General features: G+C 27.3%; 1 protein-coding gene across 5 annotated transcripts in view; it reads right to left on the bottom strand.

Moving 5' to 3' along the window:
• The window catches only part of LOC119687047 (reticulon-1-A), a 68,911-nt gene that overhangs the window by 27,953 nt on the left and 18,219 nt on the right, over positions 1-22,739 (bottom strand). The window contains exons 1-2 of one of the 5 annotated variants that reach the window (XM_038101199.1): positions 3,916-4,103; positions 2,602-2,826 (exon numbers count right to left, since the gene is read on the bottom strand). The exons of 3 other annotated variants lie outside the window; for them this stretch is intronic. In XM_038101199.1, the coding sequence (XP_037957127.1) occupies positions 2,602-2,680 (79 nt within the window). In that variant the 5' untranslated portion in view covers positions 2,681-2,826; positions 3,916-4,103. Of the gene's footprint in view, positions 1-2,601; positions 2,827-3,339; positions 3,460-3,915; positions 4,104-22,739 lie in introns of those variants that run through there. One more of the 5 variants, XM_038101200.1, reaches the window with a different exon arrangement.

Below are 22,739 nucleotides of genomic sequence, written 5' to 3'. Positions count from 1 at the left end.
GTGTAGTCCCTACTACAGTAGAGCATTTCTTCTTGATAGAATGAAACTAAGATTGTTGACAAGTAATCTGACGAGTCCTTATAACCTGCGTTATCACCTTTACAAGATGAATCTACATGAAGAGATAGAATGTTGATTTTGCTTAGAAGTGAATTTTTACCTACTATAATACATGAACTCGAGCAAAATGCGTTTTGAGTAGACAAAGAGGCTTTGACATTTTCGTCAACTCCAAAACCAACTATTGTTGTTCAGAAGAATTACCGCTACTTATTTGGATACACACTATCTCAATGGACACATATTTTACACATCCCTTTCTATATATCACTTACTCAATTTTAGGATTTCTTCATTTACAAAAGGCGTTTTTAGGTCCTCATAAATAGAGTACTGTGATACGTATAACGGACGTTTGATATTAGTAGTTCTATTAAATGAAATTATACTTAGAAAAAATTCATATGCTTATATTAGAAAACAATAGTAAAAATTTAGAAATGATCAAATAAAACATTATTTCATATGAATCTTGAAATAAACAAATTCAAATATTATAGCATTAATTATTAATGAATTGTTGTAATGTTGAAAAAAATTCTTATAACTAAATCTGAAACCAAGTTTATAATAATAATAGTTATCACTTAAACTGAAACTGAGTTTATGTTATAATATAGTAGCTAATATAGTATATTATATATATATATACATGTGTATATATACTATACATATTCTATGGTGTATATATATATACTATATATATATTATGGTGTATATATATATACTATATATATATTATGGTGTATATATATATACTATATATATCCATCAAAGTATTTTTTTCATCTTCTTCATATTGTGATGAATCACGTTTATCCTGGGATTAATCAACATTGAGAATCCTTAAAATTTCGTTTAACACACTTAATGGGTCACCCATAGATAAAATTAATTCAAATTAAAATTTATTAGCAGAATTAAGCTAAATATCTATTACGTTTGTTTCTTAATAAAGAGATTTTAATAAATAATTTGTGAGATTTAGTGATATTAAGCTTTCAATTGAAGACTTCTATCTGAAGTTGTCTATTTGTGTTGTCAAACCTTTAGTTATCTGCTAACTGGATCTCTGTCGCTGCCATGGCTCAATAACCACATACTCATTATTTACTAAATCATTAAACTTTAAAACATTTATATATAATAACTATTGATTCATATTACTTTTATATACTATATATAAATATATAATATAATAAATATATAATATATTATATAATATAATATATATATAATGTATCTAATAAAATCTAATAAAACTTGCAGTCCAAACAAATTATATATGGACCATAAACTAATTAAAAATTCGTATATTTCTTAAGACCACTGATGTTGAGTACTTGGCAATACCCGAAACGGCTTTGTATGGTCAGACACAATTTCAATAAAATTAAAATAAATTTTGTGTTTGTCCTTTCTTTCTTTCTTTCTTTGCTATTCGAAAACCCTCTAAATATAATATATATTTATATATATATTATATAAATAATATATATATAATATATTATATATATATTATATAATATATTATATAATATAATATATATATAATATATTATATATATAATATATTATATAATATATATATAATATATTATATAATATAAGAATATAATAAAAATAAAGTATATTATAAAATATGATATATATAATATATTTTATATAATATTATAAATATATAGTATAATTATATATTCAATTAATAAAGATTGAATTTTGGTGGGAGTCTTAAGATATCACTACATTATATACAGAAACACTCGCCGGTAGCACTTATATAAATTTTTTTTTGGATTTACAAGATTTTGCAAATATTATAAATAAATAACAGAAATTATTTTATATACTCATATTCTAGTCTAATACTCTCAACCTGCCATTAATCCCCAAAAGAAAACTTATGAAGCACGTGGCATGAAAAATCAACTGCTGTTCGCATTTATTGATGATTTATATTTGACATGTGCTTAGAGAGAGTGACAATGCATTGACAAAATTTTAAGTTATAATAAATAATAAAATAAAATTTTTATAATGTAATACATTGTTAAAAATAATATTAGAAAGTACATTATTAAAACTGATTTAAAATGATTGCAACCCGTATCAGCACAAGTAGGTAGGTAGGGTAGGTATGATCGCTGATAAAACTGCGAAATCGCTAAACAAAAATATAAAAAATTAAAATTAAAATGAAAATTAAAAACTAATGGTGATACATATAATTAAACTCATTTGATTAGTTAATTCATTTGAAATTATTATTAATCATTCTTCCACTTGTTTGGCATATTGAAAAGCATTCGAAGTAGGAATGTAACTAAAATAATCTCTCAGCGTTCCGGTATTTTCGTGCGTGTTACGTTACAGACATAATATTAGCAACTATAAGCGTATTTTTTTTATTTTTAATAATTATAGAATAAGAATATTTTGATATTATTTTTTTTTCGATAATTCATATGTTTGAAATACTTTACGAATATAATTATAATTTATTTTTATGCTAATTAATTCTCCCTTGTTTTCTGTACTTACATGTCTCTCGATTCAATGTCAAGTCTTTTATCTCGGACAGTGTTGCCAAAATACTTTGCAATGATTCTAAAGCAGCCATTTTTTAATGATTTATTAATTTTTTTCTTTTTGCTTAAATGTGTTTTATGTATATATAGTATATAATGCACTTATATAAAAGTTATTTTTAGTACTTTATCACAATTGCTTTGAACTGAACACACAAACTGAACTAAAATTATAATTCTGTAAAAAATTTGAAATAATTATGTTTTACTTATGCGAATCGAATATTAATCAAATAAAAAATTCAGAAAATGCAACTGCAGACATTCAATGAATTTCAAAAACTGGGCATTTAATATTTATAAATGGAAAGTAAAATATCACGTATTATTGTTATCACTAGAATTTAGCGTTTTTCGAACAAATCATAAGATAAGGCATTAAATTTTGCTAAGTATCCAAAAAAAAAAAAAAAAAAAAATTGGTGAAAAAGGGTGAAGAACTATTTTGCAAATAATATAGAAGTTATTGCAAAAATTTAAAAAAAAAAAAAATCCAGCCGATTGCGTGTTTTGGCAAATAAACAATCGCTTTCGGTTGGCTACGAAAAAAAAAAGTTCACAATTATAAGTTTAAAGTGCACTATTAAAAAAAATTAAAATATATATTAATTTTATATTTGATATTTAACGGCTTTATTGTTATTTTAGTATAATTTAAATCGCTCGAATAATAAACGCAAGTTGCACGCACGTATGTTAAGGCACAATTTCAAATCCCAAACTTTTTCTTAGACGAAACCACGGAAACTACCGATGCCAATGAAGGCTGCTGTTTCGTCTGCGTTCACTTCACCCAACGATAAATTGACGGCAGAATTGTAGAACCATTAAGATTTTTACAAAATTTAAACCAAGGCAATAAACTTTCATACACACTGTAAATTTACAAAGCAAAAAATAAAATAATAATAATAAAATGAAAACGAAAAAAAAAAACAAAAAAAGTACAACAAATCGTAACAATTTAAGTATTTAAAACACACAAACTTTTGTTATATATATATATATATATCTTATATTCATTAAGGCACAAATGTATATATAAATATATCGGATCAGAGCCAAGAAGTGCTCTGCGACAAAATTAAAGACTAAAGAAATTTTTGGTTTTTTATTTAAATTTGGGTTCCACAGCACTAAAATCACCATAAAATAAAATTCTGTATCTTTGCGGTACGTAACTAAAGAAAAACCTAATGAAAACAAAAAAATCACAAAATTATATTTTTAAAAATCGCAGAGCTGATGACACATTCCCGTAACGTACCGCCGTACTAGATGTGCACAGATATAAGGAAGCGCAGCGTTTTACAGTGCGTGAACAGTACTATAAGATATTAGCTATGGGCACGTAAATGACGATGATGACCACACTACCACACTACTATCGAGAAGAACTGAACACAATATATGTACGTCTATGTACAGTGTATAGTGTACAGTGTACAGTGGCTGAGAGATGACTGCGGTGTCAGTGAGCGAGTTCGGCTATAAACTAAATTATTATTTCGTTTGTTACTACAATTAATTCGAGATGATTTTGTCTGTTTTCAGCACTAAATCTAAATGTTAATACGTAAGCAGCACATGTTTAAATACAATATACTATATTTGCAACTCTTCAATATATGACCGCCAACAAACCGTACCCGTAGCGAATAACAATGTATACAAGACAGACACTCTCATATGAAAATGTCTAGATATTTAATGATACTCACATACGAAAATATTGAGGAAAATCACTGAAACGAAAGTAAAAACTCATTTGAGTCAATGGAAAATCATTTGAGTCGAACTCAAAACAAACCCTCATGAAAACACATTTTTCTAACTACACATCGAGGTATATACAATATATACCATATATACAATATAAACAGTATTTAAGTATTTATATCTGTACTGCATATGCAGACACAATCGGCAAAAGGTAACAAAACAAAACAAAAACAAAAAAAAAACCCAGAACGTTTTGTCCAATCTTTTGTTCAAAAACACTGCTTTCTTTATCAGGTAGCTTACGGACAGATTATATATATGAATGATTTCTACGAATTGCAAGAAGAAAAGTATATCTATTTATCTGCCTAAAAACAGATTTGCCCGTCTGTCTGTCCACAACGCAGAAGCACTCAAGTGCACTAAACACAATAACTATAGATGTACATATGTAACCGCATTGTACCCATATATATACATAAACATACGCTGGTAATGTCACGATTAAATTAAATGTATATTTTTGTTCCGAAACAATCTATGGTTGCGGGTTGCTTACTCTCCGGGAGCACCCACAAAAAAAAACTCTCACTCTGTACAATTAAAGATACTAAATAAAATTGTATATGGCGTATTAAAGCAATTAAGTGTTTGCATTAACAAGTGCAAATATAAAAACACTAAAGCACACAGACACACAGACACATACATACACAATTTCAATTTCGAATCATCTCTGAGATACATGGTAATATGACATTTATTTACGCTTTACAACATGTAAATGGCACATGATCAACTCAAATCACGCTAATTACTCATAATGTAATCAATAAACCATTCAAAGATTTAAACATTAATTATTAATTAAAATTAATTATATAGATTTATTATTATGAATTTTAAAGTTCAGTAGCCTGAACAGTAATTTAGAATCATTCCGTCATACTTATATACATATACATATACATATATGTAAATGCATATTTCCACAAAAAAAATTTAATATAATAAATTCACTGTGATAACTAACAGCAGCGGTGCGGACGAGGACGTCAAATTGGGTTCCATATGGTTCTAGCTAGTATTCTAGTTCTAGCCAACTAACCACCAAAACGAAACTTCGCATATTGAACTCAAACATAAAGTCGGGAGACATACTCTTACGAATTCTGAAAACAGATATCCAGCATAAAATTTCAGATTTAGGTGTTTGTAGACCGGTATCTAAGAAAAATTTTGCGGTTTTGATAACCCCAATGAATTTTGTACAATAATTTATGCGTACGTACTAAGCAACCACAACTACTAAGTATTGTATAAGATAAAACATCGCAAATGGAACTGGATCGGACACACAGAAAGACGATCAAATAATAACATCGCCCGACAGACTCTTCGCTGGAACCCACAAAGTTCTAGATGTCCCGGGGCGTTAGCTATGACATGGAGGTATAATACATGAAATGATGTCACTTTTAATGCTCGTAACAAAATTCGATTTAAGGTAATTGTTACGGATCTATGCTCCAATTAGGAGTCAAGAATTTAAGTAGTAGCATTTGCATAATACAGACTTTTCCATACAATATTCTATACTTTAAGTTTTATTAATGCAAACATAAGGGACAATTCCACCGTCTTAATAGTCATCAACTTTACTGACCTAATTTATACTTAACATAAGACAGTTTTGAGACTGAAGTTACGACCGTTGCGATCGAAATCGATCTTGAATATCTTATAAAGATAAACAGAAATATTGATTTTAAATTTTAACTGTGGATGTTGTTGCTATCCATATATGATGATAAGGTTGTCCAAATAATATCTCCATAATTTTTTAGTAGATGTAAGTATCTTTACTTAATAAAAGATGAATAAACCTTTATATTAGTAAACTAGTTTTCGTCATAATTGACTTTAAAAAAATATGAATGATTCTTATTTTCTTAATAATAATTTTTTTTGATAATAGTTTAGTTTATGGGGAAACTAAGTTAAACTCAGTCAGTGTAAGTTCCAGCATACAGACGACATAAATATTATTGACCCTTCGATACAATTTCTAAAACCGAGTTATTGAAGAAGTCAAAAAATCGTACTTGTCACCAATAAGCAGAAAACAAAGACATAGGAAACATGATTACAAAAATTACAGGGTCACATAAACATTTTAGTAGTGATTTCCTCGATAGAAGCACAATAATACCTCCATATCATAATTAATTATATATAAACGTAAGCAGAAGAAATAAATAAAACTGTAAACAATTTAGCGAAAGTTACGAAGAACATTTGGAATTATATCAAGGGTATAAGCATGTCTTATAAAGTCTGTATGAACTCCTAAACCTATTGACAGTCATAAAAATATATAAACTAAGCTGGGCATACTTAATCTTTCAATGACTATCTAAATATATTTAAAGAAAATCGTGATTATATTAAAGCCTCAGGTTAGATTGGAGGCTGCTAGTAATAGCTTTTTGTGCTAAATTCGAAAGACAATCGTATTAAATATATAGTCATTAAGTATTATAAAAACTGGATTAGTTATTGGCTTTCTAAAATATTCTTAATGAGCTGCTTTGTTTTAGCAAAGATAAGATATAGTATATAAAAAAAACTTTTCATTCAATATTTTTTTCAATAGGAATATATCAATAGACTTAACTAGGATAGTGGGCATGGTTGTAGTTTTTATGGCTACTTCTAATATGCGTCCATATGATGTAGTGATATCTTTAAAGTGTGCCCAAAGTAACATTTTATAATGAAAAGAGGATCAATATGGTAATAACACCTTGTCCAAAATATAATAGTTTGATGTCGAAGATATGAGCAGATGTGTGTACAGAAATCCTTTCTTGTCTGAATTTTTAAAAGGAAGTTCTTAAAACGTAGCCACTTGTCTCAGTGCTTGGTTACGTACATAATAGTGGTTATATAACTAAGACTGCTAATAGGTAAATAGTTCATCAGAAAAAAAACATCTTCATGAAATTTGTTGTGGGTTGTTTGATTCGAACTATCCTAAATTAAGAAATATATTAATAAACTAAATATATTGAGTGTAAATATATGACTGTGTACTTTTCTCATGTCCATCGCCAATTCAAAAACATTTGCTATACGCCAAACTTAATAGAAGTTATATTACTATTAATTAGAAATTCTACATAACATATTAATATATAATATTTAATGTTCAAAGTTGTTTCTGATATACTATTTTTAACAGCAAAAATTAATATTATTTTCAAATATTTAATTGATAAAGTTATTTGATAAACAAAAATAATTCCAAAATATTTCAGCAAATATATGTAGGGAAGCAGAAACTTTCTTTTTAAATTAAAAGATTAATTTTAATAAATATGTACAATATTTAAATAAACAAAAACAAAAAAATCTGTTTTTAAGTGATAAAAATATACTCTATTTTAAATTTCACTTATCGAATAAATGTGCATAGTGTATAAAAATAAAGAATCTTATCGGTATAGAAAAATTGCCGTCGATGTCATGGGCATTAAAGACTTCGCACAGCTGGAAAAATAATTGTGTCTACTATCTTTACTGATAAGGCAAAAAATTCCATTTTAAAAATATATTTTTTATTTTTTATTTATAATAAAAGTATCTGAATTATTAAAATTTTATGCCTGAAAAGCTGCAATATATTTTTCATATTTTACAACGTATAGCATTTGAATGTATATAAAATCATTCAAAATATAAAGACAAAATTGATTTGAAAAAAGTAATTGGAAAAAAATAAACACATTCTCTATATATGTTAAGAGTCCGTAACACCATATATATATACATTTATATACCTATATATAGTATATATAAAAAGTTCAATCAATTAATTTTAAAAGTAAAATATAGATGATATATATTCTTCAAGACACAACTTCCAAGTAGTAAGAGAAAACTTATGTAGAACACATGTTCCGCACCGAATAATATAAAGCCGGGTTCTCTATACCGTCAATCACAGAAGGCATGGTTACACTTATCTATATGGAAATTTAGATCGCACCCACAAAAGCGGGGTTCAGGCGTTGAAATAATAAAGTGAACACTCAAAACTTTCCACATCTCATATTATCATGACAACTAAATAATATCGGCATATAGCATGGTGGAAGAGGTTCGTAAGATTATGTGACTTTATTTAAGTCTGATATAAAATCGAGGGGCTGATATGGGAATTATTTATTTAGAATATTGTAAGTAATCAGAATAGAAAATAAGTTTTAATTTAAAATCGTTAACATATAAAATCAAAAATGATCAGATATTAAAAAAATTAACATAACAATATTTTCAACAGAATTTCAAATCAAATAATACAAAACCACAAATTTTATTGAATTGATAAAATAAATAAAAAACAATCAACTAAAATATATTTTAATCAATGAATAATTTGAAAATTTAATTCATAACAGAGTAAAACAAATTGTTCTGGTTTTGTCGAAGTATTAACACGCTACACACAAATGTTTTTTTTTTGTTGTTGCAAATCAAATACGAGTATTGTTCACACCCTACTGGAATGATGTTCACACAAGGTCCGGGTTCAAATCTTACTGATTTGGACTGATCAGGACTGATTTAAAAATATTCATTAAAAAATACTGATTTTGTCTCAGAATAATCACTTCTTAAATTCGCTGAAATATTTACTACAAACTCTATATAGATGTCTAACTCTATATATATGTCTTGTGGCATCTCATCTCTCATCTTAAAACATTTATTTATTAATTTTTTTTGCAAATTTATTTTTTAACAAAAAATCATATTTAAATACATATTTGATTTTTTATAAACTAGTTTTCATTAATTAATTATTTACCATTGGAGAGAGAAATAAAACTATTGGATGCATATATTCAAAAATGACCTGCTTTCTATTATCTTCTTCTCAGTTATAGGTTTGTGTAATTTATATGCTGCGATTAATAAAAAGTTCTATTATATGGAAAGTTTTATTCGTTTAGAAAGAAAGATACTCGTAAATAGACAGATAGATAAACAGACAGACAGAGAGAGATAGACAGATATATAGACAGACATATATGAACATAGATAGATAAACATATATAGATAGACAAATAAATAGATAGACAAATAAATAGATAGACAAATAAATAGATAGACAAATAAATAGATAGACAAATAAATAGATAGACAGACAAATAGACAGACAGATATATATTTACAGGTAGGTATACAGATATATATTTACAGGTAGGTATACAGATATATAGGCAGATAGATAGACAAACAGATATGGACACATATAGACAGACAGTGAGACAGACAGATAGATAGATAGACAGACAGACAGATAGATGACAGACAAACCAACAGACAGACAGATAGACAGACAGAAAAAAACACATTCAGATAGACAGTCACATACATAGACAGACGAAAAGGCAGTCAAATAGATATACTGATAAACAGACAGATAGTTAGACAACCGAGTAGACACAGACAGATAGACAAGTATATAGGTAAGTAGACAGATAAGTAGATGGACAAGTAGATAGATAAGTAGACATATAAGTAGACAGAGAGATAGGCGGACAGAGGGGTAGGCGGACAACTAGACATACAGACAGGTAGGCAGCCAGACAGATAGATAGATAGATAAACGAACAGATAGATAGATAGACAGATAGATAGACCGATAGATACTAAGATAGATACTTATATAGTGCTCTACATTAGCTTCATCATCCATTTCATTAGGTAACAAACAGTTTCACAAATTGATTGGACCGCTTTCACACAATGTGTGTAAGAGAAGCAGAGAAAGAGAGATTGTGCGAAATAAAAAATGAAAGATTCAGTGAAAAAGCAAACAAAAAACTAGGCAAAACAATTCAAGGTTAACTTTTTTTGTTATAAATTCGCGGTCATTGCAAAAAGAAAATAGCAATAGCAAAAGCAAAAGCCAGATTTGTTTTTTTTTTTTTAAATAATTTTGCAAAAGCTTCTCATACTAAAACAAATCAAACATGTATGAACGCTTGGCATGACATAAGTGCCACCAGCCAGCACCAGTAAAAATGCTTTATGCTTTTCAGATTTTTTTATGACTCATAAATCTTTCAATTTGTTGAGAATGGCAAATTCAGATACAAAAAAATAATTTAAACAAATGGCAAAAGATTTGAAATTGTTTAATTATTTTTGGTGAACAAATGACGTCACTTAGTTAAATATTTAAGTGTACGACTGGTATACTCTTATCATTGCTAAAAATAATGAACACAAATTTTATTATTTGCAAAATTCAAAGTTTGTTTACATTAAATTCCCGGTACCAGATAAGGTTGCTAGGGTTAATCTGAACTTCTAAATACACATTAACTTGCAGTTTAGTATTGTCTCTTATCAGAGATTATTTTTAACAAAAGTATACTTCTAAGAGATTATTTTGAAAATAATTTTTTTTCCATTATCAATTATCATTTTGACAAAAACATGCAAATTAGCTCTGATAAATTATATGAAAAAAGGCGAAAAATAATCCAGTGAGTGCATTTGTATTTAAATAATTTTTTTTGGCATATCTTCGCAAATTATGACCTAAACTGGTTAAGAATCCAAAAATATAAAAATAAGATATGAAGTAATTTCTGTTTGCAAAGAGAGTTGCGTTTGTAGCAAATTTACTGGAATTTTTTTAATAAAAAGTTAACTATTTGGGTAGCTGATATTGTTTGTATTAAATAATAGTACGAAAATAGATGTTAGGAAGCTATAAAAAAAAAAAATTAGATAATTACTTTATTTATACTTTATATAATTATTGTCCATTACCATTTCTAAGCTACTAAATTCATATGATAGTTAATGGGGAAAAGTGCGTTGTTTTTCATGGAATTTAATTAATTGTCAAGCATTACTGGTTCTATTTGTTTTTGGAATCCAATTCAAACTATTCCGGTCTTTAGAAGACACATGAATAGTTAGACAGAACAGAGCTTCTAAATGATACTAAATATAAATATTAACGTATATCAAAACCTTTTACACTGAAGTTTCTTGATCCTAAATTACTGTGAAACCAGAAAAATTGAAAAAATAATCAATATGTTTTAAAGAGATCGGTGGTACCAATATTTCCCAGAAACTAATAACGTAAAAGATGAAAATAAGAACTAACGACGCTAATATCACTGATTGGTGGTTCAAAAATGTTGCTTTACATCATTGACAAAAAAAAAAAATTATAAACCCACATTTATAATGTCTGGAAGAGATTATATAAACAATTTATATTGTTCAGTCTGACAAGACGAACAAATTTAGTGATTTCTGTCTTTGCATCTTTCACATTAAAGGTTTATTTATTATATGGAATGCACCTTCATAAACTATATGCATATTCTTTGTGACTGTTAAACTTTAATAACGCTTGTTTCATATGGAACTTCTATCATCAGAACAGATTAAGAACTCTTCTCTATATTCAGTCCTAAACTTTATTCACAACGCTATGTATAATCAATAGCGAAACTGATACAATAGGACTCTTCTGCCCGCAGTACCGGCTGTTGGCGATCTCACGTCTAAACTTTTAATAATAAATAATAATAATTATAAGGTATATTAATAATTTGTAGCTAAATCACCAGAATTAATGATAAAGAAGTTTCGACAAACCAGAAATTCATATTTTTTAGCGATAAAGTCTTCTACTATAAATCAAAGTAATGAACCGTGATCAATATCCAACTAAAAGTATGACACGTATTGGTTCTTTAGTAACATGACCATTATTCTAAAGTATCACAAAATATAATATATTATAGCTTTTTTTTTCTTAACAACAGTATTTTACCTTTCAATTGAACAAAGTCTGCATGTGATCCATTGTTACAGTCAGGCACACAGATTTTAATTTAAAAATAGGTTCTATACAATATTTCCTTAGATAATTTATAAATTCTCAACATAATTGCATTGTAGTTTTGTATTGAAGGTTCATTTTTTTACATAGAAAATAAGAAGTTCAATATTATTAATACAAATTTCTTACCAGATTAAATACCGAGTTAACACAAAAAAGATGGCATTGTTCTGCAGATTTAAAGTAATGTTAAATAATTCTCGCTGACCGAAATCGACACATAATTCCTAGGGATACCAAATGCAGCTTAACCTTCCTTAACCTGTCAACACTTTTATACAAACTTAAGAAGCGATTAAGCTGCTTTTTGGAGGCTGGCCATGAAGCACCGTTTAGAGTCTATGAATAAACTTAATAGTATATACATCCAACCTCATATATTATAGCTCCAGCATTATATTATCAGAGCGATCTTTTGCCAATTTATATATAAATAATTGACATTATAGTTTCTACGATCGAGGTAGACACTCTAATTTTTTTTTTAATTAAAAATTAATTAGTAAACTAAACATGGGCGAATTGACAAAACTCGTAGTGGTATTGACAAGTCATTGATCAATACGCAATCATATCAAGTATTATGTATCCCCTTTAAGTTAGAACTACATGAAAAAGGAGACATCTAAACACTTCTTATGCAAATGCCTATATGTGACAAATGTACGCTTTCTAAGAATATTCAATGAAGCAATAAGTATTATGCTTAATTAATACCTTGAAATACATCTTGCTGAGCAGGTTGGTTTTATGGGCTTCGTTAATCATAAAAGTAATCTCATTTGGGGCTTAGAAAGTTTTTAAAAACTTCGAAGAAAATGTATCCACAACATTTGGTGGGTATTGTAACTTTCACGGTGAAAATGTTATATCCCTACTTACCATTTTCTGTTCGTGAAATTTATTAGTATATTATATAGTATATAATATAATGTAGTATATTAGTATAGATCTAGTGTTTTATTGTATATAATGCTTTCAGGCACCACAAAACAAAAAATCTTATAGATAAATTTCTGTCAGTATAAGTATATTGATTTACCTTTCATATATGAAACTAGCAAAAGTTTTTGTAAAAATACTCGTAGATATTTTATAAAATTTACATTGACAATAAATCACTGCCTTTTTTGTTCAGTTTAAGTATCTAAATTGAAATTTGCATCCACATACAAAACACTTGAGATACTTTTGTCAGGTACTACAGACTCATACATATTTTGAAATTTTGTAGGCGTTTGTCTGTCAGTCGCAGTTACTAAGAGGTTTTCCCAAATGTGGCAAGCGTCGTTTCAAATGCCGGTACGTACTAATGAGTTCTTGAGTTCTTTGCTTTTTGTAATTATCATTAAAAAGTTAATAGAAAAAAGAATAATTTATAAAATATATAAGAAAATAAAAGAAAGAAAAAACAATTTCAGACTATTTTTGGATCATCGCTTTGTTGGCGAATGTACACAGCCGTAAAGCAAGTGGAAAAAATTTCTTGCGAAAGAAATTAAACGCAATTTCAAAATTTTTAATTCTGATTTCTGTTAAACAAGCTAAAGATTTAAAAAGTATCTAATGAGCAAACATTAGTCACCGCAATCATTAGAGAAAAAAATCAACTTTAAGCGGTTATGAAAGAAGAAAATAGACAGAGCGGTAGTAGCTAGTTTTTTACTGCTTTCGAGTAAAATTGATGAAAATTAGAATGAAATAGAATAACTAAAAACAAGGTAGAGGTAGGTAAGGTAGAGAAAAAAAATAATATTTTTACAAAAATTATTACTAATGCCTAGCAATAAGAAAGGAAAGAGCTTGCTTTCTATAGATACAAATCTAAAACCAATGCTTCATGAGTTAAGAGTGCTAGATAAATTCAATCCAGCCAAATTAATTGAAATTCAACCAGAAGTTTTCTTTAATATTACCTTAGGAAAAAATAAAGCAATAAATAAGAAAAAAAATTTATGGACAATAAGTAGAAATTCTCAGTGCAAAATAAGTTCCAACGTAAACTGTATAAAAAAACATTTTTTATCTAGTTAATTAAATAATTTATTTTATCTTTTTAGTTTCAAAAAAGTATATATCGATTTGAGATACCATCAATCAATATTATTTTCACAATTATCAGATATTAATTTCCACGTACATTTTTAATCCTAATTTGCTCATTTTCTATTAAGACCATAAGAAAACAAAAAAAAACCATCAACAAATTTTATTTAAATAAATAAATAAAACAAAAACCAATTTTAAATTTTTTAAAAGAAAAAAGTGAACTTAAACTACATTCTTCGTTCAGTACAATTTTCTTGCTGGCAATATGCCCGCCATAAGAATTTAATTTGTCAGATACAAATTACACGGAGAGAGCAATTTTGTGACAAGGAAGAAACATAAAAGTTTAGATAGATGGCATTTGCTTCAACTGCAGAACTATTTGACTTTTGTACATATTTAATTCAAGAAGCATATTTTTAGGTACATAAAAATACACTTACAACATTTGATTACATCGCTTTGGTTTTTAAAAGAATTTATTTAAAAAATTTAAAGAAATTGTCTAGAATTGCTAAGAATTCTTATAATATATTATACGAAGACAAGCCTAATATAGATCCTGGTGAAGACACTAAACTTTACCCACTAAAAATACTAAACTTGAAAACCTATAACATATAAGGCTGTCTTTACTATCACTACAACATTTTTCAGGCCCAAGTGATGACTTTTAACTATAGCTTGTTATATATCGGTTGAATAGCAATATACACATGCTAACAGACAATCAAGCTACTTTGAAACTCTTGCGCTCAGGATTGTTCAGTCGTCATATCTAGGACAGTTTAGGACTAATACGCATCGTTATGTCAAAGTAGTTATTAGTAATTTTTTGCTTTAAAAGGTTTCAATTTACTTAGCCGAAAAAAAAAAACAGTCAAAACGTGTTGTGGATCATTCGCAATCACCACTAAGCAAAATTCGTATTATGGAATTTGTAGAAATACTCACAACACGTTGTGATTAACTCGGAACGAACACAAAACGAAGTTTGTGTATCGATACCTGTAAAAACAGTCAAAATTCATTGTGGAAATTGAGAAATGTCACAATATGTGTATTCTGTATGGTATCTAATATAACAAATTATTGTATCTTAAATTAAATTATTCACGGTACTTCAAACTTCTATAAAAAAATTGTTATTACAATATGGATTTTAGTAAAACATTTATTTGATTTTATCAGGTTTACTTAATACTAAAATCAATTAAAGATTGCTTACATTTTAATTTTCATTAATTTAATTATATACACTTTGCATAATAAAGAGTAAAAAAATTTAATCTAAAAGTAGCATTAGACTTGCACTATAACAAAAATTTTTTAACATCATTTACTAATTTAATTAAGTCATAAATTGTTTATGTCACACTTCATACGTATTCCTCATATTAATTGAACACAAATGTATTATAAAGTCAACTTTTTTACTTTATAAAATGTAAAACACAAAATGCCAGCTAACAGCACCAAAAACGCGTTAAGTATTTTAAATATGAAAAATAAAAAAAGAAAGATAAGAAGCATAAAATAATTGTATCAAAAATTCGAAATAGAATAAATTTAAAAAAAAGACTATATATCGTACTACGTCTATATCAACATATTTAATGTTGAGAGAAAAATAGCATAGTAAAACAAAATCAATAAGCGTAAATATATTCAATTGGCGATATATTTCACTGATATTTTTACGGGCAATAGACCAACTAAATATTAAATAAGATATTCTACGCTGATAATAATATATTGCTATAGAGAGAGAATGGGTATATATTTATACTATCACATAATATTAATAAAAGTTAAATGGGGTAGTAAAAAGTCTTGTTAGGATTGATGTGATTGTTTACTAAAAGTAATTGCAAATATCTAATATATATATTTTTAGAAATGCTTATAGCATTATTAATAAATCAATAAAAATGAAATTTTATTAAAAAAATTTTATTGCTGCAATATAAACAAATAGCTTTGTGTTCTTAGGCAGCCGAAAGTAATGTATAGTATTTTATAAAAATATGTTTTCATAAAAATTCACTTAGTTTAAATATTTTTTTTCCATCAACATGCCAAAAACTTTTTTAAAGAGTACATTGTTTTGCTTATTTTTTTTTTTTTTTTGTTTTAACTAATTTAGCTTGAACTGCATGGAGGAATACACATAACACGTCAGTTGCCGACATTATAAATCAACGAAGCAAAGCCAACCAAAGTGTTAATAATTGCATATCCATACTAAGACCATTGGTACACATATAAAGTGCAGAGAAATAAAAAAATGAAGCTAAAATATGGAAGTGAAGTAAAACTTGTAACTATACACTTCCAACTTAAATAGAAAGAACTATAGTTGACGTTACTGCACCTACAGTCCGTCCGTTCAAATGAAGAAACAATATTAAATTGCCGTTCTAATGGTAGATTATGGGCACGACGTGAACGCTATCAGTTTACAAGACTACCTCAAGCACGCTAAAGTGACTTTGGCAAATCGCACATCGCACATCGCTGGGTGGAAAGGTGATTCACACAGAAAACAGAAGACGTGTCCCATATAAAATTTAACAATTTTTACATAATGTTTGTTAACTAATTAAAATAGGAATACACGTCACCCCACACCCTACTGCGAACGCAAACACGTCGCTAACTGATATTTGGTTCATACTGCATATTCAGTCTAGGCTAAGTAATATGCCGACAAACTGAACATCAATATGTTAAGCAGACATTCTATGGCCACAACTGCCCATTAGTCCATAATGCAAACTCAGATGGCGTGTGCCTGTAATTAACTTGGCTTGTAGATACATTTTTTCGTACCCAGAAAGTATATACGCTTTATTAATTGAAAGCACTAAACTAAACGTGACTTAGATTCGAAATAATTTCATTTATTTTTTTAATATTTTTTTAACGTTTTATCCATTTGTAAATTGAAAAGTTAGCACTCATCTGGAAAATGTTTAATGCCGTGTAACGTGTAGCTTCAGTTGCAAATAAAAATATATTGCACATTTCAAATGTACTTCATTTCATTTGAAATTTGCATTGAAAATGTTACTTTTACAACAAATAAACCGAATATCGAGAAACGACAGCAGATTGCCAGGTAGACTGTATAGAAAAGTTCATATACAAAATAAAGGATATGTTGTAGTTGAGGGCATTTCGAAAAGTTCATTCAACCTTCTACTTTCAAAAGAAACTAAAAAAAACTTTGCACTTTTCCATTATATAAGATAAAGCAAACATTATCCAAAGAATTTTACATTTCACCACAAAATTGCAACTTTTAGAATTGCGTTTAATACAACTTCAATCTACATTTCAATTAAATCTCTAACTATATTCCAAACATCAAGAATTTGCTAAATAGTTTGATTAAAATAACTATAGGAATCGAATAAGCTATAATTCTTTAATTGAAAAGAAGAAGCAAAAGGTCAGTAATTAAGTATTCCTGGTCTAGTATAGAGTACTCTTGGAAACACTATATGCTTTTCATATTTATATATATGTATATTTATATACATATCACAATATAGATATATATAAACTATGATATCCCATCACAGTCAAATTCTCCGACTATAGTGAACCGATCCTATTTATACAATTAGAAAAAGAAAATGATAATTTCGATCTTTAAAGAAAGGGGACAGGAATAGAAAATATATGTTCATACCCAATTATTAAAAGTCTACTGACAATAGAACACATTACTTAGAGACATCTTTAAATTATGTTAGTTTTAAAATTGTATTGTAAAATCTAGGTAAGATATTCGTAATATAACAAAGTTCCATTATTTAAGCTGAATTAGGCTCTGATTACAAGATCACCACTAAAGCCTAACCTATCAGTTGACTGGCCTTACATTACAGTACTTAAACTGTAAGGCGTGAAGAATTAATTTGGGCACCTAACCAATTACAATAATAATTTAAAATCTACAAATTTCGGGGAACGTGATTAGAAATATAGAAATTTAGGTACTTTAATAATGTTTGAACAAAACGCTATAAAAATCAAAATTCTTTTAAAATAGATATTCTATAAAATAAGAGTAAATTCACATATAAAGACTTGAGAGATATAGTAAAAATTGACAACTTAAGTTGATTTAACTGTTTTCATTTCAAAAAATGTGATCAGTTTAAAGATAATATTTCTCTAATCTATAAACATCATCAGGGTACTATGACTATAGATTATGGTAGAAATATTGGTTTAAATAAAATTCATTAAAAATTATTTAATTACTAATCAATTAGCTCGTTAGTTAAAAAACAAAACTATTATTAATAATCTATTTTAAAGAAGTATATATTTATTCTTTATGACCACATTCCCACTTTTCAGGTAGCTTTATACTCTATTCATTAATTCATTAAATTAGTTGAGCAGATAATCCATAACCAGGGATTCTCAATCACTGCACCACCAGGGTATAAACTATTCTATTTTCATCTTTAACAAAGATATTATATATTTTATCAATCTTTCAGTTGAAAAAAATGTTTTAAAAATTAATAAAACATAGTTAAAATTTTATTAACCATATGCCTGAAAAATTATTATCTATAAAATGTCAATAATAGAACTTGTTTGTAAAAAAAAGGGAATTACTTTTTTTAATGGAATTTCGAAACATTAAAATTATAGTTCTTAACTAAACTATCTCTGAACAGCTTCAGAATAACATCGAAACCGTCGGTGTGTCATAACGGCTGGTTCGCAAAAATATAAATACTAGAACATTTCTTATGTTAACACTTATACTTATATGTATATACATTCAAATATTTGTTATATCAAATATTCCAGCACTTAATAATATATTAAAATAATATTTAAATAAATATTGTAAAAATTTCAATTTACTCGGACATTGCAGTGATTTTAGTTGAGTTCTCGTTTAGCAAAATAAATCAAAGTACGATAATAGAAATATATTGCTTAATTTTGATCTCAGAAGAACTACTAATTCTGTCAAAGCCTCGCATAAGAGTAGTGTTGTCAAAACACACCTATGGATATAAAAAAAATGGGGAACATAAAAGGTAGTGCCCGCTATCACTAGTCTTTTTTCGCATTTTCATTGCAGTGTCATATCCAATTTTTCGGTATCACTCTGCATACCACAAAGCAGAGTTTCGTTATTTTAATTCTAGTTCTATTCAGAAGAATTTACTTTCTCTTCAATTTGTGGTTTTGAGCTTACCGTGGTATTTCATATATACGCTGGTATTTCTATAAAAAATATAAGTATGTTTAGAGCATTAATACCTCTCATTGCGTTTATTTTCTCAATGATAGATAAAGTACCTGCTTGGTTATTTATCTGTAGCTTTTATTTGGTTGTGTCTTTTAGTGTCTCAAAAAGTATATCAGTCAAATTTTAAACACTAATTTTCATTTCTTACAGGATTTGAGATGAGTTTTTAAAAGCAAGATTGCCTGACTTGTTCTGATTGTGTACTCATATTATGGAAATACTAAAACATAGTAATACAATTCTAAAATCTAATGTTATAGCAATTCGCTGATTTTGTAAGTATGCTTTTCAAATCAAATCAACTTATATTTGTGTAAGCAAAGATTTTGACTGAAAGGATACCATATAAGAAGTATATAAATTTTGAAGTATATAAATTTCAATACTTACTCCACATTCCTTCTTTAAACTCTTTAAATGCTATTCTTCACTGTGACTAGATCTTAGTTGTGGTCCAAGACATAGGTAGTAAATATTGTTAACATAACCCTACATGATAGGGTAATGTGAAGCTCTTTCAAAAGGACCTTAAATCACTTTTTATATGTACTTCTATTGTCATAATGTAAAGAACTATTTTTGTATTTTTTTTATATTTACTATATTTTGCTAATATTGTGTCGCATTTGCAGCACTGTTCTCTAGAATAGTGAGCCCAAGCAGAGTATTAACTGTATAATCACAGTATATGGACATGTACAGGGCTATTTTAGTATGGTGATCCCAGTTATTTTTATTAACATTTTTGCAAAATTCCAGTATTTCTACATATACCTTTCAATTAAGCTTTGAGGTAAATATAATATTTCATTGCTAAAATTGAGAACCTCAGTTGTTGACCACTCAGCCTTAGCAATGAAATAGAAATGAATTAATTGACTATATTATAATTTATTTTGTTAATATTTTTCTAAAATAAAAAATATAACAAATTAAAAAATATGAATGCAAAGAAATTTGAATCAATGAGATGACGTTCAAATTCATCTCTAACATTAATAAAAATTTAAGATGCTCGAAGAGTCCCGTAATTGTAATATTGGAATATGACTGTAGCAGGTATATTGAGCATAAAAGGTTCCAGGAATACCGATAATTATATTTAAAAGTAAGTAAAAATTCAATCCAGTGATAAAAGACTTGATTTTAAATGAATGGAATTTAAAATAGATTAACAATTTTGGAAACACTTAACCTACTAAGATTATAATAATAGGGCACAGATTGACCCATATCTGCCCAACGTTCGATTAATCGAACAGCAAATTTTATCACTTTTCATGGATTTTTTGTTTATATTAGAAAAACTTTCGAGTTTATATATGTCATTACTTTGAATGTATAAAGCTTTAGCTTTACAAAAATATTTGTGACTTCACTCCACACCCCCCACCCCTTACTAATTTATCTTTAAAACATTTTGACCAAAAATTCCAAAAAAATCCTTGGGCGGATATGGGTTAATGCCAATCAGTAATTATCCCCGATGACAAGAATAACAATTAAAGAAAATAAATTCACCAGTCTAGTGTTAAAGATACTTTATGTTCACAATGTCAACAGTAGATTAATAAAAAAAAAAATAAAATCTCATGCAAAAAAAGCATTTAAAATATTATTCATTATTTTTTTTTAATCCATTAGCTTTTAATTTGTATCTTTTTCAAACTGAGTTCATGCGACCGATTATAGCTACATGCTTTTCAACTTAACACGGTTTTTCATATGAAAAATTGTACAAAAAATTTCATGCGCTTGGAAAATTGATTTTCCTGAAGTGCTAAAAGCTAAAAGCGATGACTAAAAGTCAAATTAAAAAAGTATGAAGACTGCACATACAAACTGCCGGCAAAATAATAATAATAGATACAGATACAAATGCAGATACCACTATAAACGCTGCACAAAATCAATAGAGATCAAGTGTGTGACGACATACATTGCAAAAATGAGGAAAAAATTGCTAATAGTTTGAAAAAAGAAATATACACTTTACACTTTACATTTAGCTTTGCGGCAGAGTGAAAGAGAGAGGGAGTGTTCTGATTTCGTTTGTCAAGTGCAACTACATTTAGAGAATTAAGTATCCTAGTTCATACAAAGTGGCTGACACTTAATTTAAGTGATTCGAAATATGTGTTAATATACTTTCAGGCGATTAACAGCATTATTAGTACATTTTAAATGCACAATAAACTATATATTATTAACTTTATTTCGTCTTTTAACAATCTTAGTTATGATAAGAATAACAGAATACCCAAGGATATTTCATGATTTCAAATAGTCCAATAAAAAATATAAACTTTTCCAGAACTCAAGAGAGCATGTAACTATATTTATCACAAAACTTCACTTTTCACGCAAAAAAAAAGGTTTATCGGTGATAACTACTGCTCCTAACTTCCGGAGCTGAGTACAGTTGACATTATGATATAATAATTGTGTTCTAGTATATATATTACACATATATATTAATATACATACAAATATATTTACAGTATGTACAAAATTTGGTGAAAACCGTTCTCACTAATAATTGGAAACGGCCTTCCCAAGATTTGTTGATCTTCATATAATAAACGTATATTCTACATTTCCACCAATTACTTTATATTTCTACCCACAACTCTTCGTCTATGTTGATCTAATATATATTTTTATACTTCAAAAATAAAAAAAGGATTTAAATAAAATAATTTTTTTTAACTAAAATAAAGAAGTCAAGTAAAAAAGATGACACTGGCATAAGATCAAACAATCAAAACGACAACTATTTAATATATATATTTTAAATTATTAAATATAAAAAATAAAAAATAAAAAAATATAAAACAAAATAAATAAAAATAAATAAAAACAAATAAAAATAAAAGAAAATAAATTAAAATAAAATAAACAAAAATAAAATAAATAAAAATAAAATAAAATAAATAAAAATAAAATAAAATAAATAAAGTAAAAATAAAATAAAAATAAAATAATATAAAATAATTTATATTTAATATTTTCAAATATTAAATCAAATAACATATAAAAGAGTCTATACCACATTTGGGGCAATGTAATTACATAGCTTAATTTA

The sequence above is a fragment of the Teleopsis dalmanni genome, chromosome X, assembly GCF_002237135.1.
Source record: "Teleopsis dalmanni isolate 2A chromosome X, ASM223713v2, whole genome shotgun sequence".
Lineage (NCBI taxonomy): Eukaryota > Metazoa > Arthropoda > Insecta > Diptera > Diopsidae > Teleopsis > Teleopsis dalmanni.
This window is presented reverse-complemented; position numbering and strand designations above follow the sequence as displayed.